This window comes from Elaeis guineensis, chromosome 3, assembly GCF_000442705.2.
Source record: "Elaeis guineensis isolate ETL-2024a chromosome 3, EG11, whole genome shotgun sequence".
In the NCBI taxonomy this organism is placed as follows: Eukaryota; Viridiplantae; Streptophyta; class Magnoliopsida; order Arecales; family Arecaceae; genus Elaeis; species Elaeis guineensis.
The window spans coordinates 103665263-103690581 of record NC_025995.2 but is presented as its reverse complement, the minus strand read 5'-3'; the positions used below and the strand labels follow the sequence as shown (position 1 = coordinate 103690581).

Below are 25319 nucleotides of genomic sequence, written 5' to 3'. Positions count from 1 at the left end.
CATGAAGGAATCTGCGGAAGTCACCTGGGGGGCAAATCTCTGGCCTACAAAGTCCTACGGCAAGGTTACTACTGGCCCACCAGGAAAAAAGATGCGGCTGATTTGGTTCGGAGGTGTGAGCCATGTCAAAAGTACGCCAACATACAACACCGGCCCGCCAACCAGCTGACTTCCATTGTCGCCCCGTGGCCCTTTGCCCAATGGGGTATCGACATACTTGGCCCTTTCTTCCCGGCGTCTGGCCAAAGGAAGTTCATAGTCGTCGCAATCGACTACTTCACCAAGTGGGTGGAGGCCAAACCCCTGGCGCAAATTACCGAGCGTAAGATGGAAGACTTTATCCAGAAGTCCATCATCTCCAAATTCGGACTGCCACACACTATCATCACCGATAATGGATGACAGTTCGACAACAAAGACTTCAGAGAGTTTTGTGCGAGATTTTATATCACGCACAAGCTGACCTCGGTCGGGCATCCACAGTCCAACGAAAAAGTCGAAGTAACCAACCGGACCATTCTGTATGGATTGAAGACTCGACTGAACGAAGTCAGAGGCCTCTGGTCGAGGAATTGCACTCGATCCTGTGGATGTACCGAACGATGCCCCATGCTCCGACTGGAGAATCTCCTTTCAATTTGGCCTATGGGACAGAGGCAATGATCTCACTCGAGATTGGGCTACCATCGACTAGAGTTGAGCAGTACTGTGAACCAGGTAACTCCGAGTGTCGGAGAGCTGACTTGGACCTCCTACCCGAACTCCGATGCGAGGCTCAACTCCACATGGCTTCCTACCAACAAAGAGTGGCTCGATACTACAATGCTAAAGTTAAGCCAAAATTTTTCAGACCTGGAGATCTGGTTTTAAGAAAGACGAAAGTCTCGAAGCCTCAGGATCAAGGAAAACTGTCTCCGAACTGGGAAGAACCCTACAAGATAGCGGACACCTGTAGGTCGGACGCCTACCGACTTGAGACCCTGGAAGGGATGACCATTTTCCGGACTTGGAATGCCGACAACCTAAAATTGTACCATCAGTGAATTCTGTAAGCCCTTGTTCGGAATATAACTCAATTTCAAAGCCCCAGAGTCTACAAAGTTTGGCTCTCCGCCGAGGGTCGGCCCTCGCCAGAAGTACGAGCCCCGATGCCTCGACTTGGGCCCAATATTTCGTTGGGAACCTACGGCCCGATCGCCGACGACACATCGAACTCTTACGAGAACCATTCTGTCTACACTAACGGAAGGCCAGCATTGGCGATGAAATCTCTCTAAGTTGAAGCCGTACTCCTTCCACAGTCGACTCTCGATCAACGCGGCTGGCTAACTTGCCGACTTAGCTTCGACTAAGAAGGACAAAATGCCAAGACGATCACGGTTGCACTTGCGATATACGGACTTGGTCACGACCGATCGAAGGATATTCGGCTTGCCACCGTTTATCATACATCGCGACGTATACATCCGACCAAGGGTTGGATAATGGATATTCGATTTGTCATCGTTATCCTAAACAAATACATCAGACATTACACGACTACCAGATTCTACAGAATGATCGCATCAATGAGCTACGTTCGGAGATTGATCGACGCTCGGTTCGACGTGCACGTCCGACCAAGGTCTGAGCGACGGACGCTCAACCTGCAGTCAACCAGCAGTCAACATCCGAGCTAACTGCATCTAACGACTCTCGACCATCAGATCCTACGCAACCTGTATGACAGTCAAGACGTCGGTCTGCGATCGGGGCTTGCTCTGCCCTTAGCATAGCGCACGCTACTGACTATCTTGATTAACTATGCTGGATCCTACCGAACGTCCTAACAAAGTATGTCGGAGCTACGACCTATACACTCGAAGATGTCTCGGCGAGACATATACTTTAAACCGCATGCAGAAAAAAATTTGAAAAGTCTTCGATTTTATTTAGTTGAAGTTAGACTTACAAAATTAGGCTGAAGCCTGATTACAAGTATCAAAGGTGAAACAAAAATAAAATAAAAACGACGGAGCAGACACTCCGACTACTCGTCGGAATCGACTTCCTGCACCAGGAAGGGTTTAGGAGCGATCGATGTACCCGCTCGAGTCGGAGTGGGATCGGAGGTTGGAGCTGCCTCACCTTCGGTAGCTCATTCCACCGGCCCAGGGATGGCCTCCTCCATAGCCGTCTGATCCTCTGGCATTGGGTCGGCCTCATCCTCTGGGGCTTGGTCCTCCGACCCCGAAGGGACGATGTTGCTCAGATCGAGTTTCGGGTGCAGCCTCTGAATTGCATCCCGGGCATCTTCGTACCCCACTCGGTAGGAGGCGAAGCCGCTCTCGAGGAGCTCCTCCCGATACTCGTCCGAGCTGCGAAAGTCCTCCACTGTCCGGCTCAACGTCTCTTTAGCCGACTCTGCCTCCGCCGTCGCTATGTCGGCGTCGGCTTGGGTGGAGGATAGGTTCTCCTCGGCCTTGGTCAGATTCTCCAAGCTGATCCAAAGTTATTCGTACTCGGCCTCAAGCTCACTAATGCAACCGTCCTGCTCACGCCGCAGCCGATAAGCAGAACAGGTCTTGCACTTGACTTGCTCGCGGGCCGACTGAAGTTCGGCCTCCGAGATAGCCAGGCCATCGGTGAGTCAGAAAATCTCTTCCTCGAGCCTGGCTTCGCGGTCGACTGACAGCTTCAGCTGTTCCACCAGCGTCGCCTTCTTAGCTTCGTCGGTTTCTGCCCTATCCTTCCAGGCCGCCCGAATGTCGCCGAACCTCCGCTACCCGACCTCCAACTCGGACATGGTGTAGATCAGCTGCAAGTAGAAGGCCGGTCGTCAGAAAAATAAAATGATAAAAATAATAATGGAGAGGAAAGAAAAAGGAAAACTCACCCCGATCATGGTTGGATAGAAGGAAGAGAGCATCTCAGTCACCACCGACTCTTCAAGAGCTCCCGGTCGGTCGGGAGAATGGTTGCCTGACACAACCTCCTGGCTAAATTATGGTTGGCCAAGGCCGATGCTCCCTCGAAAACCCAAACATCGGACGACGCGATGCGGTCCACTGACCTTGTGTCGTCCGTCGATGTCATCAGAGCCTTCCCCCGATCAGTCGCCCAGGCCTGAAGATTGGAGAAGGATGGAAAGCTTGAACTCGACTGAGTTCCTCCCAAGGGCGCAACGGGAACCGTCGCAGGTTGTTCGGGCTCTCGTGCTTCGACCCGAACCTCTTCCGCAGGCGAGGCCATCGGTACTGCTTCGGCGGCCCCCTCTGCCGCCCCTTCCTCGGGCGACGCCTCGGGTGGCAATGCCGACGCCGATAAGGCGATGACTGGTTCAAAGCCCGACGCTCGTTCGATGTCAGGCTGTGCAGCCGCCATCGCAACGGCAAATCGGGGATGATGTCTGGGGCCTCTTGGGTGGCCGCGAAGATCTGGCCCCAGGCGTCGGTCTCTTCCTCGCCGCATGCTGTCGAATGTCGGCATCTGTTAGCCTTACTCTCGATGGCATGCCTGTAATTTCAATGAAAGATTAGCACAAGTCCGAAAATGGATGAAAAAGTCAAAAGACGACCGATAGACCGAGCTATACCTAAGCAGGAAACCGAACTTAGGCCGGCGTCATAGAGAGCTTGCTTGGTGACGAGCTCTCTCTGCTTCGGCACTGACATATCCTTCAGTCGGTGAAAGTCCTCTCGGTCTTCTGCCTCCACCCGACTGTTTTCGTTCGGTTGAGTTCAAGGGTCGCCCCAGCGAGAAGGAAACCCCCAGGGTAGCAAAGAAGAGGCAAAGAAAAATTGATTCTTCCACCCGTGGATCGATGATGGAAGATCGGTAATGAATGAAAGGTCCTTCCTGGGATTGAAGAACCACCACCCTCGAATTTTTGGATGGGGTCGGAGGATGAAGAATGCCCAGAAGAGAGAGATGCGAGGAAAGGTCGACAAGAGCCGACACAACAAAGTGAAGCTGATTATTAACCGGACTGAGTTCGGTGCCAGTTGCGTCGGACAAAGCCCGTAATAATCCAAGACATTCTGGATGAACTCCGAAATTGAGAAGCGAAGACCTGCCCAAAAGTCCTCAACATAAAAGATCACCTGGCCCGGAGGCGGGCTGTTAACCCGACCCTCAGCCCCAGGGGCGAAAAGTCGAAACTGCTCTGGGATACCATATTGTTTCCTAAGCCGTTCGACGTTCGACCCCGAAAGTGAAGAAGCCTCCACCTCCAGGGTTGACCGGGAATCATCGATCGGGTTCTCCGACTGACTTCCTCGAGGAGAGGTTCTAGCCATACCGCTAGCCCCAAGAAAAGATAATAAAAAGGAGAATGCAAAGGGAGCGAAAATGCAAAAGGACAAGAATGAAAAGCTTCGAGAAGAGCTTTCAAAGAAGGAGGACGAAAACAACTACCTAGGATTGGGAGACAACTCGACAGGGCCTCAGCGTCAGAAACAGGACAGTAAAAAGTGAAGCTTTGGATATGAGTGACCGCATATATATAAGGCCCTTCGACGGTCGAGATGAAAGCGCGCCGAACGAGAATTTTTTGGATGTTGACATGTGGCAGCGCCTGGGCCCTCCCTCGATCCGACGGTTCGACGCACCTGCTCCAGATCGAGCCACGTCGCCTCCATCCGCGCGAACGGTTCCGGCTCAATAGCCCCTTGACGCATGGCGAAAAAATCGCATCTCGGAATTAATTAACCGACGACGGTTTGCGCTCTCGATGAGACGTCTGACACCGGATCATCCGTTGGTATGATCGCCAGAGTCGGGGCATGACATGATGAAAAATCACTCCTTTCGCCTGAGGCCGTCGCCCATATGGTAACACGGGCCAACACGACATCAAACTCAGGAGTGGGGGGGCAACTGTTGGGATATACCAGCTGACCCCTATATGCCGACTTATCCTCGAAACGGTCCGACCGACGTCCGACTCTACCCACCGGGCGGACAGACGACTCTGACAATAACTGCCGACGATATCCGACCAAAGGTATGCCAGCCAAACAGACCAATATTATTTCCAACCGACCGAACGGCCGAACCCATATCACCGACTCGCTGTCGGGAGTGGCAGCCGACGTCCGACTTCCACAAGGCACCAGATCAGCCGATGGTGTTTTTGAGTCATCACTCGATGTCCCGGCAACCAAATATCGACATATAGTCGGTCAGCCCGTCCAAACGACATACAACCGCTATGGGCTGTTGTCTTGCCAAAGATATGCTGTACGACCGTCATAGGGCATTGTCCTGCGAAGGACATGGATTAATTCTAATGACTTGACAACCCACAATGATTTGATAGCTCCCGGTGATTTGACAACTCTCTAGTTGTTTACACCATTAATGACGGGACCATACCGCATTCTACTATAAAACGAGGTAAGACAACAGTTTTGGTAAGCTCTCTCTCGCCGAGTCTTTGATTTTTCCACTGTTGCCTAGTCTCCTCTCTAACTTGAGCGTCGGAGGGTCTCCGCCGGAGATATCTCTGGTCAGTGAGAATTTTTCTTGCAGGTACGTATTTTCGATGATCAGACGATGAAAAAATTGGCCGCAACACTAATCAAGACCGTTCTGTGATTGGCTGGGCCACATACGACATCCCCAGACACAGCATGGGGATATGGCCCATCCAATTATCACCATCATGCAAATACACAGTTGCACCTCCGAAGCCTAGAGGATTCCAAACCGAACTCTATTGGGCAACTCCATCAATCAACGTTGTGAGAACCGTGCTGCTTTCCAATAGCATTGTGCAGAATGGCCAACGGGATAATAAGGACGAAATGAATGGAGACCATGGAGCAAAAATTTCAAAAGATTCGGTATGATATTCGAGGTGGAAGAATAAACTCGGAAAACGGAACAGAAACAGCACTAATTAGGCACATAAAAAATGATGGCCGCTATACTGCATGCGCTCAATCCTTGTTCATGATAACCAGGATACGGGAGATTTATGGACGGGAGGAGGCAAGGGTGGGAGGCATAAATGCCTCGAGCAGCCCACGTCACCACAGCGTGGGTCTGACATCATCATCAACCCCTCCTTTCCCCCTCTCTCCTTCCCCCTCCCTCGCGAGCGTTGGTGCTGCGCCTGTGGTGGTGGCATCATTCAGATCCTTGAATGGGGAGAGGCAAAAGGGATAAAAAGGGCAGGCCGGGGGGGACCAAATCAAGTGCATGTGCGCGACCACCGAAACCATAAGGGGTCCGAAAGCGGCAAACGAGACCCAGCCCAAAAGGCCCCAGTAGTCCCACTAACTCACTCTCTTCCTCACCCTTTACCGAAAAGCATTATAAAATCCCGTAGAAACTGAGATACTGGGAGAAAATAAAAAGGGCTTTGGGAGACCAGAGAAAAAAAAGGCTAGAGGAGTAGAAAGAAAGAAGAAGGGATGGGCATGAAGCAAAGATGGCTGGGGATTATGTTACTGAGACCAAAGCCGAAGTGAGAGAAAGAGAGAGAAGGAGTGTATTCCAAGACACAATGATTACGTCGTCTTAGGGAAGGTAGGAGGTGGTGGGGGGGGGAGGCGTGGAATTGGAAAGCGGAGGGCTTGGGGGAGGCAGAACGTGGGTCTTGACCGAGGTGGACCTGCATCCAATCTTTGGATCTCTTTTCACCGCGTCAGGCCTGGTCGGCTCTATTTCTATACTCGGCCATGGCCATGCGCTCTTTCCCCCTTCCCCTCTCGTTCTCTCTCTTCTGTGGCCGCAGCAGCAGAGAGTAATTATAATATCTCCGAGAAGGGCGGTGCCAAAAAGAGAGAACCCCTCCCAGTATGGGGAATCGAAGAGCGAATCGCGTAGGAGCAAAGTAAAACCCCCCGGGATTGCCGTACACGACCGAGCGGAGTAGAGTAGCTAGCTTATACCACCTCCCCTCTCCCTACGGATAAATAAATAGAGAGGCCGTCCGCTCTCCAGGAAGGATTAAAAGGAGAGAAGAAGGGGAAGACAAACATAAAAAGACCGCAGCTTTTTATGTTGTAATAGCTTAAAGGTGGAGAAAGGGAGAGGAAAGGGACGTAGGGTAGGGTGAGGGAGATGGAAAATAATGGAGAGGGTTCTTCTAGTAGGGGCCATGAATTCCAAGGATATCAGGAAGAGGAACAGCAGCAGCAACACTATAACAATAACAACATGAGCAACCAAAGTGGTGGTGGTGGTGCTGGAGGTGAAGGGTTCGTGTATCCAACCGAAGCAGCCGCCGCCGCCGCTATTGGTGTTGGTGTTGGTGGTGTCGCTTCTTCTTCAGTTCTGCCATGGCCGCTGCCTCCTATACATCACTTAAGCTCGACTCAGTTTGCGCCATCTGATTTAGTTCGAGATCAGAACCAAGAACAGTTCTTTCCTTCTCTCCCGCCACTCCCTCCCCCGCCGCCGCCACCTCCTCCTCCCCCTCCTTTCTATGCCGACTTGTACGCACGAAGGGCTTCGACAGCTCTGCAATTCGCTTACGGTGGTGCTGGCCTCGGCTCTTCTTCGGATCCTTTGGGACTTGGGGGTCTTTACATGGGGTCCGAGGCATTGGCTCGCGGTGGAGGGGTGTCTCCTTTGTCCGCCTTTGGAGGCCTTCATGCGGAGTTGGGTAAGTTGACGCCGCAGGAGATCATGGATGCCAAGGCGCTTGCAGCTTCCAAGAGTCACAGCGAAGCCGAGCGCCGGCGACGCGAGCGTATCAACGCCCATCTTGCTAAGCTGCGCAGCTTGCTGCCCAGCACCACCAAGGTAAGCGCTACACTGATCGGCGATAATATTTTTCATTCACGGTCCGATCGAGCATCCTTCTCAAATCCCACGCGATCCTCTCATCTATGATATGCATAAAGTTGTCACGCGTCTAAATCTCTTATTTTTGTTATCATCACCACTTCAGTACAAAGAATCTTGAGAGATCTACCAAATATATGTTAGGGCTATTAAAATGACTACTGGTGCAACTACTCCTGATATCTATTCAGGTTGCTTTTTTGCTTGTTCCTTCTTACGATCCTCATGACTTCTTTCTGGGCGGCCCGTGGAGTATGGAGAAGAGATAGGAGTAGCCCGTAGAGGGACAACGAATGGAGAGGAGCCGCCCTATTGACGTGAAAAGAGGAACCAGGGGAGGGATAGTCCAGAAAAAAGCTTGCTTTGAAAGAGCTTTTGCTGGAGAGGAGTGATACGATGAAAGACAAACACGCGCACTCCTGTCAGATAAAAAGAGAAGCACTTGGCAGCAGCTTCTTCGTCCACCCACCCACAAATCCCACTCCCACATATGAAAGCGTGCATGCGAGCACCCCAAGAGCTGACCACTCCTCTCCTCTCACATCCATGGATAATAATAATATTTAATTCTTTATGTGAATCCCACTTCCCTTCTTCCTTGACTTCCCTTTCTGCGTGAAGGACACAGCATCGGTCCTCCTCATCTCGCTTCTTTTTTATGCACTCATATATATTCTCCAGTAGTCCGCACCTTCACTGGCTACCCACTTCAAAATTTTTAACATTTTTTGCTACTATTCTTGCAGACGGACAAAGCCTCCCTGCTAGCGGAGGTGATCCAGCACGTCAAAGAATTGAAGCGGCAGACGTCGGAAATCGCTGAAGACAGCCCGCTGCCAACCGAATCCGACGAGCTCACAGTTGATGCCAGCAGCGATGAGGATGGCAGATTCATAGTGAAGGCTTCGCTGTGCTGCGACGACCGCTCGGACCTCCTTCCGGACCTCATCAAGGCACTGAAGGCTCTCAGGCTCCGCACGCTTAAGGCCGAGATCACCACCCTAGGAGGCCGTGTCAAGAACGTGCTCGTCATCACCGGTGAAGATGATGCCGACCATCAGCAGCAGCAGCAGTCCATAGCCTCCATCCAAGAAGCACTGAAAGCAGTCATGGAGCGGACGACGGCAAGCGACGAGCCGTCCTCGGCCGGTGGTATTAAGCGGCAGCGGACCACCAATCTCTCTACCATACTCGAACACAGGTCTATTTAACTCAAACAAAAGATATATACATAGTAATATGAGATCATAACTATAGGTTTTTCTTTCTCGCTCTTTCTCTCTTTTTCTTTCTTTTCTTTTTTTTCCCACATGAAGGGTTTGGACTGGTATTATGCCGTTGTATTGTTTGGTGTGTGTCTGCTGGCGGGAAGGGGAAGGATTTTGGTTTTGGGGTTTGTGGGATTGCAGTGATGGAGAAAGGGGAGGTTGGGCTTTAGCCGGAAAGGGTTGGGGTGGATCTTTTTCGTGAGAAGGGATGGAGTGGACAATAAATATTCTGATTGGGAGAGAGTGGGAGTTAATGCTACTAATGATGGATGGATATTGGACCGGCAGTATTGCGCAACTCCTCTGTGGATATCCAATGAAGACGTGCTGGTTTGCGGGTCACTACTGTACTGTCGCCTCTCTTTTGGTGGCTTGTTTTCTGGTTTGGAGCGTGTCATGCGACGTCTGCGTTGATCCAAAGGCGCCGTGCATGACGTAGAATCCAAGGCATGCAACTCCCGTGGGGATATCCACTGAAGAATATGAAGGGAAAAAGAGGTTGGAACACGGGGTTCTATAATTAATCTTCATTGCTCGAGTTATTTATGCCGATTAAGTTGCCTGAGTTCAATATGTTTCAGCGGATCAAAGATTGTGGTCCTTAGGGTCCTTGTTTTAGAGAGTGCAAGAATGTATTTAGCTCTAGATATTATGGTCTACTTCTTTCTAATTGGTTATCTCTCTCTCTCTCTCTCTCTCTCTCTCTCTCTCTCTCTCTCGACTCTCTCTCTCTCTCTCATATTCATATCCTCATTTACAGTCTGGGGGTACAACTTCTGGAATTCTCTTGTTCTGGACAAGATTATACTTAACACTGAGGAGAGTAATGACTACTAAAGGACCGAAGGTTTTATGGATTGGAATTTGGAAATATCATTGCATGCAATGAATGGTAAAATGTTTTTTGAGGGAACATTTTACCATTGCAAGGAATGGTAAAATGTTATAGTGTCATATTTTCCTTTTGGGTGTGTAAGGAGTAACATACACTAATTACTGTTTAGCAAGTTTTTTGCTTGGAGAGTCGTGACTGTTGTTGATCTTAGGATACGACATTTTGAATGGGAAATAAGCAAGTCTATATATTTTGGGATTGCATGCAAGCAGCCAATATGTGATAAAATCTTTTCTTTGCGTTTGTTCTTTTGGGTTAAAATAATATAGCAGTTATGGAACTGCAAAGCTGATGAGAGAGGGAAATATAAATGTGAGCAAAAATGGATAAGGGATAAAAGTACAAGATCAAAAGTGCCCACAAGCAAGGTGCATGGAAGGAATTTGAAAGTACAGGTCTATGGCTGATCCAAGCAACAGGGGATAGAGAAAACTTTCAGAGGTAAGAAGGTCCAAAAGTGAGCAAAGCAAGTGGCAGAGCTCAGTAAAGGGCAGTGTGGCAGTTCCACTTCTTTTGTGGCTTCAACACCAAAAGTTCAAACCACTAGCAGAGCTGCTTGTTTGAATGCTACCCTAATGAGCACAGCCAAGAGGTTTTCCCTTTTGTTATGTTTAAAATTAAATTGATCTAAAGTTCATCTAGACAATTTTAAATTACTAATAAATTGTTTATAGGTGCAGCTTTATTCAGAAAATTTTCGTTATAAGTTATGTTTTTGGAGGGGATGGGGAAGCTATAATATTCTATGACTCAAAAGTATCATATTGAGAACTAGATATATAGGATCTCTTTAAAGAACAGTACTGCCATTTCACTTTTATATCATGTTTTGCCATCTATCACACTGATAAAAGCTAGCTTTACACCAGCTTTCTGGATGGCACTTTTCTTGTTTAAATATGTTTCTTGAAATCCTATCAATATTTGTAGCATGCTTCATAAGTTCCAGGTTTGCTTAATTAAGGTTTGGACAGTGGCCCTTAAATGATCATGAATATTTTGCAATCCAATGATGCTATGGTAGCTGAAAATGCTAAGCTGGTACAATTCAAACTGTGTTGAAAGATTTGACAAAGGTTTAAATTAGACTCTTAAGTAAAATGTTATGGCGTTGTCTAAGTCTTAAAACTTTAGTCTAGTTGCTGCTCCTCTTTTTTTTTTTGTGTGCGTGAGCAACTGATTTTGTTCTATGGTTCTTTCTCTGAGAAAATGGTTGGGCGGTTGAGATAACGAAAAGAGGTACAAACTGGTTGCTTGTATTTTTCATTTTCTCTAGTACATTTCAATAATCACTTCTAGATTCCAGCCCCAATCTTTTGCTCGTACATATCTCCTATAGAAATTTGATGCAGATTGTAGTGTGAATTTTGTGTGAAAGGCATGGTGAGCTTGCTAAAAAAATGAACAAGAAATATATAAAGGAGAGAGGGGGTGAGTGGAGGGCTAATTTCACTAGAAAAATTTGAAAAAATATTGCTTATTGTCAGCAGAAGCAAATAAGCTCTAATATCATGCATATTAAGATATGGAGGTGAGAGAAGATGATAGATGGAGATATAAAATAACTTTGTTTCACTCCATGATCACTTTTTTTATTCATACACAAAATGATTTATTCTGGCCTTTATATAGTTACACATCGCAACACTTCTATGTACCCCTTACGTAATTGTTTGCTAGTCCTATTCAAAGGACACGACTACTAAATAGATCGTCAAGTCATTCTCCCTCTCAAGAGAGAAGACCATAGAAACTAAAAGACACTTCTTGAAATCTCCAGAAGACAAAATCATATTAGAATTATCTCATAAAAACTCAAAACTTCATACTAGAGTTAGATTTGGTTTAATATAAAATATTCATACTAGAATTAGCTCATAGATATTCATAGATCCATCACTTGTGGACTCAACCAAGATAACTCAAACATAAGCTGTAGGGAAAAATCATCTCGATTCCACGATCATTGTTCAAAATTGTGGTCCAACTTCATGGTGTTCCTACGAGAAGTTTTAAGCTTGCCGTTCACAAACTTCATAGTATCATAGCAAATATTCAAGGCTTGACAATAATTGAAAATCTTTCAGTTGCATCTTTAATTGAAAATGACCCTTAATTAAGGGTCTCACCTTTGTGAAAATAATTTTGGAATTTGAATCTCAAAACTATCGATGGTTTAATTCTTGCAGGGAACAATTGTATGATGGATTTATATGACAGGGATCTGTCTTTGACAATCAATTTGAGAGCCTATTTATAGGCAAAGAGGTGAAACTTATCATAACAATCCCTTCGACGTGTCGTTGCATGGACAGAAGTTCTACTTCCATGATATAGTTTTCAGTCTGAAAGCTGATTATGAGTGACAGGAAATAGTGGAACCATTATTATGAAGTCTAGGTGTGAGGGAGATTGTTGTGTGTTAGTGTATCTTGCAGAAACAATATTACTTCTGAAACAGCAAACAATAAAAACTTCCCTAGTGTCAAGAAATGCCAGTTTGACATTGCCTATTTAAGCCAAAATAATTTACTGCTAATATTGTTTCCGAAGTGCCAAATGCCAATGCATTGTTGTCTGGAACTACCTTATATATCATTTTCTTTAGAAGTAAATGATCTTTCACTATATGAATACTCAAACATGTGTAAGTGATCAACGCAAAGTTCAGTGCAACATTTTTCGAGCTACACCAATCGATCGAATCTTTACTCAAGCACACTATCAGACATGCAATATGTGGCTTAAGATGATACATGATTAGGTGCTATAACGGGCTCTAAATGCATGCGCAACCTCATGTTGATCATGAGGCACTTTGATTATGATGGCCTCTAAATGATGTCGTATATCGTTTCAACTTGTTGTGGACTACAAAATTCAAAAACACCCCTAACCGATATGATTGCATGAACTTTGAGGACCGTATGTTTTGATATATATGTCCAACTTACACAATTAAGGTCGACCTTGGCCTTCTGTGAACTTCTTCACAACCACATGCTTAATGATTCCTTTCTTTGCTACATTGCATGAATTTCAAAAACGCTCCTCCTTGATACATGATCGATGACTTGGCTAATTTTGGAGCCTGGAAAATTTCAGTTGACATGACCAAATAAGATTTGAATTAACCAATTTTGGTGTCATATCTTAGAGGTTCGAGGCCAGATGGTTATGTTATATATATATCACTTTGCTAGATACAAGTCATGTAACTCTATCAAATGATGATTTTAATGATGCCATTGGCAACTAAGAGCTGGTAGTTTGTAAGGATGATTTTTGATACATGGACTTATTGCGGTCCTATGATTGTCTTCGATGCCATATAATGACCTTACATTTTAAGTGACTTCCGTATGAATTTTCTTGAATGCTCTTGACCAAGTTTAGTACATTGACATCTTAGACTACAACCTTCAAATGGTTTTCCCATTGGATTTCCATTAGTAATAAAATCTTATAATATGATCTTGTTGGAACTTAGTTGGAGAGGCAAAACCTCGTGTTTTTTATAAGAAAAACGAATCTGTAGATCATCTTGCATTGTTCAAAGGCCAGAACATCTTGGATTTTGTATATAGAAAGGAGGCTTGTTGTCAAAGGGAAACTGGGTACACTGCGTTCTTGGTGATCTTGATGGAGAGATGCAAGTTGGAAAACAAAAGGACAGATTCACAGCTGATACACAAAGTGCAATGGTTAGGTGGGTCTTGTGGAAAGAAAGAAAGTATATTCCTTAGAAAGTTTTTTTAGTCATTGCGATTGTCATGACATGTTTCAATTCCTAATCTCTGGAGATGTGTGTTTCGAGCAGATAATGAAGAAGTTGGTCGCAAATTTTCTCGGAAGAGCCACTCCAAGATCTCTTTCATTTGAAGAGGATGTTGCTGCTGCTAGCTGTGTTAAGTTTTCGTTGTTCTTTGGGTCCTCAGACTGCTAAGCTTCAATTTACTTTAGCTGTTTTGCCTCCCCGTTAATCTTGCATATCTTTTCATAAATAGAAGTTGGAAGGCCATCTCTTTTTTAAAAAGCAAAAAAGAAGAAGGAAAAAAAAAAATCAAATAGTTTGAACCACTTCACGACCAGGCCTTCGCTTTCTATTCCTTGCCTCTAAGAACACTAGCATGATATGAAAATCAACCAGTTCCTCCAATGCGAGCCCTTGTGGATTTCCTTCTTCTCATCTAGTTGGCAAATATTTTAGCAATATCCAATTATTTGTTAATATTGCAACGAAGAGATGTCAAAGTCGAGTGTCATTTGAAATTCGTTCACAAAATGCTTCCCCGCGCATGCACCGTTAGCATATATTTACCATCTGTGCCTCCATATTTTCAATGGATAACATCTAGTGCAAAATTATTTTGATGGTTTAGCTACTAACAAGAGTTCATGATGCCACCAATATGATTTATATCTGCTGGTTGGCATCCCTCTCTATTGCGGTTAAAGGCCTATGACTCGACACGTAAGGTGATGTCTGCTCTGTCTTAGAGGTCTTATAATTTTATCATTCTAGATTCCAATCCAAAAGACACCTCACGAGAGAGAACAAGTCTAATCTCTTATAAGCCAAAATCCTCCTTAACTTACAATAAATGTAGGACTAATAATACCGTCCTTTCACCACTACAGCCCCCTCCCCCTCCCCCCACTAAATCAAGAGAGAGTTTGGATATGGGTAGGAGGTGTATCATAGTTCACCGGAGACAACATTGGCTCCAATGTGGGTGCCAATGTTGTAATCTAGGACTTATAGTTCGGTACATGAGATATTGTCTACTCTGATCTATGGATCTCACGATTTTGTCCCTCTGAATTCTAATTCAAAAGACGTTTTATGGGAGAGAAAAGATCTGATTTTCTATAAGCCAGAGTTCTCCTGGATTAGGGGGCTGTGGTGATAGAATGACGTCATCACTAGTTCCACGTAGGTTGTGAGTTAAGGGGATCTCTGGCTTCTAAAAGATGAGACATTTTCTTCCATATGAGATACCTTTGGGATTGAAATACAGATGGATAAAATTGTGAGGCTTATAAGCCATAGTGGATAATATCTCATGTGCCAAGCCATAAACCCTTAACCCAACACTTTGCAAGTACTAGCAAGAGAAGGTTGAAGTGAGGAAGATGATATTTATTGGAAATTAGTCAAATTGCCTAGACAATTATTATGTTGTTTAATTGATTTTAAGATGGTATTATAAATAAACAAACTGTTAAAAAATAAATGAATTCTTCGACCTCGACCATGTAATGACTTGACTCCTCAGATCATGCAAAAAATATTCTTAGTCTTCCTCGAATTGTTGCTAAGCTCAAACACAATCATCTACTGAGGACATATAGTTTAATAGTCCTTATAGAATCTAGATTGTTTCCATTTTTTACATGATTGTGGGGTAATAAATCAGGAGTTGTGGGCATAATAACTGCCCATGATAGCTCAATGGGTGTAGTAACTATCTATGATTTTAGGTCATAAATGTATTAGCTACACCCTTAATATCCGTAATAACGGCTGGCGTATCCCCTCTCTATATAAAAAAAGGCAGAGAGGATCCTCAAATAAATCATTTTGAGCACAAAAATTCTCTCTTTTTTTTAATTGTTCCTCAGACTTCGACTAAATTAGGCATCAGAGGATTCTCACTGAACAAACTCTAACAAGTGGATCTTTTATTGTAGCTTGAAGATGCCATCCATCTCGGTCTCCTACCAAACACACAGCTTGTCTCCATGCTGATCTCTAACTTGGTCATCTATCGATCTCGTTGGAGTTTTGCAACAACACAAACTACTTAAAATAAAATAGAAGATTGAAAAAAAAAACTTGTCTGGATCGAGATGTATGAGAACACTGCTCTAAGTACGTAATTCATCATCTCCACGTGCAAGTCTACAACGATCTCATCCTCAAGGTACAACAACCTAACTCAATTTGATCCTCTTCTAACGGATATAATTGCTAGAATACTTGACCCAAAGGTTCCCTTTGATGCCCAGAAAGAAAGAGAAATAAAAAAGTGAAAAGTAGAATTCCAAAGTGGAAGAGCCAGAATGAGAAGAAGATCTTCCGAGGTATATGGATTCTATTTATAGACCCTATCCGAATGATCGAAGAAACATTACAATTCCAAGATGATGCAATGTTTTGAAAACACGGTATCATATCAGAATCAACATTCTCTTCCAAAGAATTGTTACTTGCATGAGATATTTTAAAGCTTGTAAACCAACTAAAATTTAGGAATAAAAATTTTTTTTTTTAACAAAAACAAAACTCCAACAACATTCCTATCATGTACGTGTAGAACTATACTTGCACATATATACAAACAAAGGGTCATTGATAATGCATATATTCAATTTCTCTGAGAAGGTTGACGAGGCTATTTCACCAAGTGATTCCATTGGACCAAAAGTTAACCACACCACCAGCCCATAGCCTCAAAAAGTTCATGCACTATTGGTTGTTGCAAGGATTTCAGAAACCCTCTCGCCTCAAGTGAGAGATCGCAAGTTTGAAACTTAGGTGCTATTTTTCAAGTTTTTTTTTTTTTTTTTGGGGAGGAATATAACCTTCATTTATATAACCTGTACATTACAGTAAGTAATACAAAACAACAGCAGGCCTACCAATAAGTACCCAAAACACATACAGCGAACAAAAAGTAGGCCTACTAATAAGTAACAACAAGTATGGAAATATTTGATATAATACTTGCAAGATTGGACACTTCACAACTCAAGAAATTAAAGATAGAAATAGTCCAAAAATTTCTGTATGAAAATATGAGCACAAGACAGTCTCCCAAAACGAATTTAGGGACGTAATAAAAAGGCACCGCTCCCTGTATATTACTGATTGCATGATGCTGAAAGCCCACCTGTTTAAAGATCAACAGCACATGATTTAAAACATGGGTCCAGAAGAGAAAGCAAGTTGATTCCAATATGGTCCACCTTCTTATCAAAAGAGAAAGCTGAAAAAGGAGCCATCTGAAATGAATTTGAATATATTGATAACATGAAGCTGAGCCCAGGATGCAATGCATAAATTGCATCAAAGTGAAGCAGATGTCTATCAGAGTGATGATTGTCATAAGCAGAATTAGTGATCTTGTGAGAGTAACTGTATGAGTTATATGTACTACCTGCCCATTTCCATCAGTATTTAATTGTAAAAGCACATCATGTGGGATAAAATGATACCAGCAAAATCCCTGGGAACAACTATATATTTTTTGTACGGAACATAAGATAAAACTATTCCGATTGTCAACCAGAAAGGCAGTAATCCCATCAGCCACTTTTACTTGTGAAGCATAATATGGGATTGAAAGTTCATAGCGAACTGAAGGCAAAGACGAGCTATATAAGTAATGAGCTGATCTTATGAAGATAACTGTATAAGTTATATGTATTATCTGCCTATTCCCATCTGAAATTAGTTGTAAATGCACCTCATGTGGGATAAAATGATACCAGCAAAATCTCTAGAAACAGCTATATATTTTTTGTATGCTGCATAAGCTAAAACTGTACTGGTAGTCAACCAAAAAAGCACTAATCCCATCAGCCACATTTACTTGTGAACCATCACATGGGATTGAAAGCTCATAGCAAACTGAAGGCAAAGACGAGCTGTATAAGTGGTGAGCCTGCTCATTCCCATCAATATACATCATTTGGGACGAAGATCCGAACCTTGTTTTGAAAAACCACATACTTGTATAACTGATGATAGGTAATAGGAAGCATGTTTGATGGCTTACAAAATGAAATGAGCATTGTGAAACATGTTATTCTGCAAAATCTATACCAAGGCACATAGTATTATTTCATCTTCTGTTTATCCCTTAGTTTCACCAGTGACAAACTCAATTCATTTGGCTATTAGCACAACAAGAAATAGGATTTTTGCTGATGTAAGATTTACCTATACAAAATTTTACGTAGGTAAAGAGAATAATTAGCTACACAAAAAAGTAAACGTCGATAAAACTAGAATAATTAGCTACGCTACTAAAATATATCGCAAAAATTAATTATTGATGCACAATGAGTGTCAGAAATTAACCTAATTACCTACGTAAATATGAAGCGTAGAAAAACAAAAATATTGCCTACGCAATATTTACATCGGCAAATATTTATCCAAATAAATAAATAAATAAATAAAATTCCAACATAAATTTTGCATAGGCAATAATGCTAATTACCTACGCTTCTGTTATGCATAAGTAAGTAGGTTAATTGCCAATGCTAATTTTTTGTCAGTAAATATTTTATGAAATTAAAAAATTTAATAAAAAATAAAATTATTTTTCAACATAAAAATAGCATACACAATTAACCTAATTACCTACATCCGACCTTATCATAGGCAATTAGGAACTATTGTCTGTGCAAACTTTTGCATCGGCAAATATTATGCAAAAAAAAAATTAATAAAAAAAATATTTACCAACGTATATCTAGAGTCGGTAATTAACCTAATTACCTACACTAGATGGAAACATAGGTAATTAGGTATTATTGCCTACATAAAATTAGCATCGATAAATATTTTTTTAAAATAAAAAAAATAATTAAAAAAATAGTTGCCGATGCACAATTAGCCTCGGCAATTAGCCTAATTGCCTACTCTTCTAGATTACATAGGTAATTATGTTAATTCTCGATGCTAATTTGACATCGAAAAATATTTTTATTTTTAATTAATCTTTTTTATTTTGAAAAAATATTTTTCAATGTAAAATTACCATCGATAATTATATAATTATTTATGTAATAAGGAAGCATAGGCAATTAGTCATATTGCCTAAGCAAAATTAGCGTAGGAAATAAGGAATAATTTTCTATGCTTATCTCTTCCGTAGCTAATTAGGATAACTGTCGATGCTAACTTTGCATCGGTACATATTTTTTTAAAATTAATTTTTATATTTTAAAAAAATATTTATCGACGTTAATTTTGTGTAGGCAATAAAGCTTAATTATCTGCACTTTATTTTTGCATAGGAAATAAGGTTAAGTCCCGTTGCAAAATTAGCATCGATAAATTTTTTTTCTTAATTAATTTTTTATTTTAGGATAACATTTACCGATGCTAAATTCGCATTGGCAATTAACCTTATTGCCTATGCAAAATCAGCATCGATAAATATTTTTTTAAAATAAAAAATTAATTAAAAAATATTTACCGACATAAAGTTAGTGTAGGCAATAATAAAATTGCCTACGCTTATCACTTACATAGCTAATTAATTTTTTTAATTATTTTTTTATAAATAATTTATCGATATAATTTTAAAATTTAAAGTCTATCTTCATCATTCATTATCTAAATAATTATCGTTAGAATATCATCACAAAAGTCTACCTCGATCCGATAGCTCTAGCTACGTCGATCAATAAAATTTGATTTCGATGATCACGAACGACCGCATGATGATCTGATAGATAGAGACCATCGATGGATCCAAAAATTTACAACGATGATCTTGATGATATTTGTAGCATACTATCAAAATTTTACTTTAATCGGATATCATTATCATGCTTAATTTAGTATGAAATGATTTCAATCGTTAAATGAAAAATGAGTGATCAAAAGGCCAAATGACGTTCAATTAAGATGATTTTTCTGATAAATGATCTTTGCTACTATTTTCATCATTTGTATGATGATGATTGTAAAATTCAAACCGCATGTATATGAGCGATCCAAAATAATATGTCTCTTGATACTCATTCTTAAAGTCCTTAAGTAATTATACTTATGCTTTAGTAAAATCTGCTTAATATATATAGTTCATACATGTACGATTTAGATTTTATGATCACCACCATATAAAGGATGAAAATAGTAGCAAAGATCATTTATCTAAAAAATCATCTTAATCGAATGTTGTTTGATCTTTTGATCGCTCATTTTTTATTTAACGATCGAAATCATCCTGTGTTAAATTAACAATGATAATGATATATGATTGAAGTAAAATTTTGATAATATGCTACAAATATCATCGAGATCATCGTTGTAAGTTTTTTAGATCCATTGGTGGTCTCTATCTATCAGATCATCACACGATCGTTCATAACCGTCGAAATCGTATTTTATCGATCGATATAGCTAGGGCTATCGGATCGAGATAATTTTTTGTAATGATACTCTAACGATAATTATTTAGATAATAAATAGTGAAGATGAATTTTAAAATCTAAAATTATACTGACTATTTAGATAATAGTAAATTATTTATAAAAAAATAAAAAAAATATTTGTCAACACATAGTTTGCATAGAAAATAGGCATAATTGCTTATGCTTAAAACTTATGTAGGTCATTAAGATAATTTTCTATGCTAAATTAGCATCGACAAAAATTTTTATTTTTTACTAATTTTTTAATTTTAGTAAAATATTTGCTGATGCTAATTTAGTGTAGGTAAATATTATGTTTATCGATGGTATATTTTGCATAGGTAATTATCATTATTTTTGATATAAAATTTGCATCGATAAATAGTTGCAAATATAAGATTTGGCGAACCCATATGCGTTTTCGTCTCCTTTCCCCACCCTCCTATTTCCCCCGAATCATCTCCCTGCTGAACCCACTCCTGTGCCCCCATTTTTCTCTCTCCCTCGATCGTCGCTGCTCTTACCATCGATCGTCATCGTCATTGGTCATCATCACCACCGTTGAGTACGTTGCCGTCGCTGCGTCGACTTTCAAAGGTTAACACTTTTTTTAGTGGCTCTATGGGGGAGGAGCGGGGGGCAGAGGGTATGTCGAGGGCGGACCACCAGGGCCTGAGGGAGAGGGGATGGCCGTCGGGGCTGGGGGTGGAGGACCAAGGGCATTTTGTGTTCCCACGAACGACCATCAGGGCCTACGAGGAAGGGAGGGGGGCTAGTAGCACGGAGGCCGAGGGCAGACCGCCGGGGTGAGGGGACGGCCGTTGGAGTTGGGGGCAGAGGACAAGGAGGGGTTTTATGTTCCCACGGATGACCGCTGGAGTCCGAGGGGGCTAGTCGCATGGAAGCCGGGGACGGACCACCAGGGCCCAGGGGGAGAGGACAACCATCGGGGCTGGGTGCAGAGTGGCTGGGTTTGGGGGGTTGTGGTGTGCGGGGGAAGGAGGAGGAGAGGAAAAAAATAAAAAAAATTATTTTTTAAAAATTAATAATTTATTATTAATAATAATAAATATTAAGAAATAATAATGATAAAGTCGTTAAAATAAAATATTTAAAAATAAATTATTTTTTATAATGTTAATAATTAGATTTTTAAAATAATGATAAAATATAATTTTTAAAAAAATAATTTAGAAAATGTGAGGGGGCACTAACAGGGGGTGGAGCGCTGGGGCCCCGGGGGGCTAGTCGCATGGAGGCCGAGGCCGGATTGCTAGGACCTAAGGGGAGGAGACGGCTGTCGAGACTGGGGCTGAAGGCAGAGGACCAGTTGACACTGGTATCAGTCCGTGACCAATTGGACGTGCCATTTCTCGACTAATACCTCTGAAAAGTAGCAGTAGAACTGCTCTAAAAATATTCTATATCACTGCCTCGCTGAATGCTTACATTATTGGCATTCACCACTGGGCTCGCTCTGATAGTAGAAGGCCCCGTCTACAAAGTCCCACAGCCCCTCCCAAAGCGTCTAGCTTGATTCAAGTTATTGGCTTCATGGTCTGGATTAATAACAGGCACCTCGGCAACAAAATCTCTTCTCCTACCACTGCTGCCCCAACCAAAACCAGCACCTCTCCATGTTGCTTGGGTAGGCTTCAGTTGAGTCGCTTCTTCCAATTTGGTGGCATATCTTTGCTGGCTGTTGCTCGAATTTATGTGAGTTAGCATTGAAAAATTAACTAGAGCTCTCAATAGTAATATGTATATAGCATTGTATAATCAGAGTTGAATTGGACGAAGCGGAATATATTTTTTAAATTATTTTAGTGGCAACATCTCCGACATCATCATAACTTGGATGTCATGCATATTGAGAAGAATATTTATGATAATGTTATTGGGATACTTCTTAACATCAAGGGAAAAATAAAGGATAATTCGAATTCTCGGCTAGACCCGAAAAAAATGAGATTATGGCATGAGTTGCACTTGGTGCCTCGTAATGGTGTGAAATACTTAATGCCAACTGCAAGTTATATATTACATGAAGATGAGAAAAGAAATTTTTATGAGTGGTTAAAAACCGTAAAATTTTCTGATGGTTTTGCCTCCAATATTTCAAGTCGTGTGAACTTGAAATATGGCAGTATTTCGGGTATGAAGAGTCGTGACTCTCATGTTATGATGCAACATCTTATACCTGTTGTGATGCATGGTTTCTTTACCCCAGAGATACAGAATGCACTTATTGAAATGGGTATTTTCTTTCGAGAATATGTTGTTGAAAACTTCAAGTTGATATATTTGAGTAGCTTCAATTAGATATTATCCTAATTTTGTTTAAGTTCGAAAAAAATTTTCTACCATCATTTTTCAATATTATGGTACGCTTGGCGATTCACCTTCCAAGGGAGGCTTTGCTTGCCAGGCCAATCCAATATCGATAGATGTATCCTGTTGAGCAGTAATAATATTATAAAAAAATTAATTTTTTTATTTAATTTACGACCATTACAATTCTAATTACGTATGTTTTATATTTATTTTTATCATTTTGTATGTGCAGATTCTTGTATAAGTTGAAACAATATGTGCAAAATAAGGTACTTCTAGAAGGATCAATTATGGAAGCATACATTTTCACAGAGTATTTTACATTCTGTTCGATATACCTCGATTATGTAGAAATACGATTCAATCGTGAAGACCGCAATGTAGATAGGGAGTGGGTCGATATTAAATCTTCATTATCTGTTTTCAAGATTAATGTTCATCCCATTTGTAAAAGAAAGTACAAATATATGGACATAGAAGAGCGCGACCTAGCCCATTTCTATGTACTCAATAATTGCAAAAAAATCTATCATTTTATGAAGTAAGTACTTTTACATAATCAACATTATATACTTTTCATGAAATAAAATAAATAATAAGCATGTATTTATTTAGAGAGTATAGAGATATATTGTTACCATAAAATAATAGAGATATCGAGAGACGACATTGAAAGAATTTCGCAACTTGATTCAAATAATGTGTAAGCACTATAGTAATTTTATTCAACTTTTTATTATATGTAATATATATAGATGATTTATCGTAACTTATACGCATGTTGTTGCAGATGATGTTAATATATCATAATAAGAAAGATGGTGCAACTAAGGAACTATATGATTTGGCATGCCACCTTGATCCTAGAATTTCATATTATAACTCACGTATCGTTGGTGGCACGAGATTTTATACAAGGGATCTTGATATGCAGAGGCAGACTTAAAATAGTGAAATTTTGACGTTGAAAACCGATGGAGAGTATAAGATTGGATATTATGGTATCCTAATAGATATTATACAATTAAGATATGCATCAAAACGATTTGTTTATCTCATGAGGTGGAGAGAAGACATGAGGAGGAGATGCGTCGAGCGAAGGAGGATCACTATAGATCCCAGGAGGATATAGCGGCCTTACAGCATGACAATGTTGAGCTTAGGTCCTAGCTTGTAGTATTTGGGACAAAGCTCGATGAGTTAGTCCCCCACATGCCTCCCTCATCGGCTCCTAACATCCCAGATGATTCCTATGATGATGACTCCATCGATGATGATGATGGGTATCCTCCGATGATCGATATTATTTTATATTATTTTTAATCTATATGTTTTCATCATTTAATAAATAATTAGTTTGCTAACTTAATTTTTTAATCTATTGCAGGTCAGTGATGCGGCTTGGCATATGTAGTTTTATTTTGTATGGATGTATATATTTTTACATGACATTTTATATACTTGTATATATATTTATTTTGCTACATGTGTGGTTGTAAAAATGAACACAATATTTTGGTATATATATATATATATATATATTGTGTTATTGTTAAAGTGAAATGATTTTGATTCAGACATATGTGTGAATGAAGAAGGTAGTGTATATATTGTGTATATATTATATATATTTATTTGTCTACAGATTTATAGAAAAAATTATCATAAAAATAATTATTTTTTTATTAAAAAAATAATTAACGACACAAAATAAGTATAGATAAAAATCTTTAGCGATGCTAATTAGCGTCGGTAAATAATACATAACATCGCCAAAAGGCATGCCATCGTTAGCGACGCTATGCTCTATTTGCCAATGCTACGTAATGTCACTAAAGGTTTTCTCTTTGTTTGTTTTTCGTCATCAAACAACTCAATTAGTAATGCAAAATAAGTGTAGGCAAAACCTAGATTTTTGACGGCGAAAATTTAGCATTGCTAATTATTTTTTTTCAATAAAAATTTAGCATCATAAAAAATTAATTTTTGCGACACTTATTTTAGTATAGATAAACCATTTGCATCGCTAAACAGAGTTATCGATGCTTTTTAAGTATAAGCAAATTGATTATTTTTTATATTAATTTTGCATTGTTAAAAATTCTGACGCTTGTTTTAAGCATAGGTAAATAATTAACGATGCTAAAAAAATATTGATAAAAGATAAAATTTGTCGATGGAAAAATTTTTCCGTCGGCAAAAGAAATCAATGATCCTCCTTTTGCCGATGCATATTTGTCGACATATTTTACGTCGGTAGTCATATTAAGCTATATTTTTTTTATATTTTTTATTTTTTTTGTATAGCTAATTGTCTTATTTTTTGTAGTAGATCAAGACGTAGGAGAAGAGGGTAAGGACAGCTTTGACCTTCGCTATCTCAGGATAAATAAATAGAAAGAAAAATTAAAAGGTCCGATGCTAGAAATAGGTTTTCATTGGGCTAACTAATTGATCAATAGTCTTGATCTAGGACTTGAAAGCTAATATCATGGACAATTTCATATTAACAGTATCTCCATTATACTATTATGCAATTAAAGCAAGTGTCTCTTCATGCTATTATGAAGATGTTATTTAGTCTTAAAGAAAATCATATGCAAACTTAATTAAGTATAAATGAAAGACTCGGTCCAATGTCATCAAGCCTCAATCGCAAGCTAGCAGGAAGAAAAAAAAAATCTATAAATTTATTTTTTCTTCCTATTGAATCAGGGCTTTTGGTTGATCCATGTCGTAACCAGAGGGGCTGCCCAACCAATAAAATTAAATCCAGCAATATTCTTGTCCAGCCTAACAGGCCCAGATCAGAGGGGCAGCGGCGTCAGTTTCAATCTGAATTTATTTTTGCTCGATATTTTAAAAAGAAATCCCAAATACACAAGAAA

General features: G+C 40.8%; 1 protein-coding gene across 1 annotated transcript; it reads left to right on the top strand.

Moving 5' to 3' along the window:
• The first annotated feature begins 6345 nt into the window (after positions 1–6345).
• On the top strand, positions 6346–12453 carry LOC105041305 (transcription factor bHLH30). Its single transcript, XM_019849048.3, has 3 exons — positions 6346–7734; positions 8523–8977; positions 12129–12453. Exons 1-3 carry the CDS (start codon positions 7051–7053, stop codon positions 12154–12156), a joined length of 1167 nt encoding a protein of 388 aa, XP_019704607.2. The 5' UTR covers positions 6346–7050; the 3' UTR covers positions 12157–12453.
• The last annotated feature ends 12866 nt before the right edge of the window (positions 12454–25319 follow it).

Excerpts from the sequence above, each read along its gene's own strand:
- LOC105041305 (XM_019849048.3), top strand. The coding sequence starts at position 7,051 with ATGGAAAATAATGGAGAGGGTTCTTCTAGTAGGGGCCATGAATTCCAA. Across the intron at positions 7,735-8,522 it reads TGCTGCCCAGCACCACCAAG|ACGGACAAAGCCTCCCTGCT; the intron begins GTAAGCGCTACA and ends CTATTCTTGCAG. Across the intron at positions 8,978-12,128 it reads TCTACCATACTCGAACACAG|GGAACAATTGTATGATGGAT; the intron begins GTCTATTTAACT and ends TAATTCTTGCAG.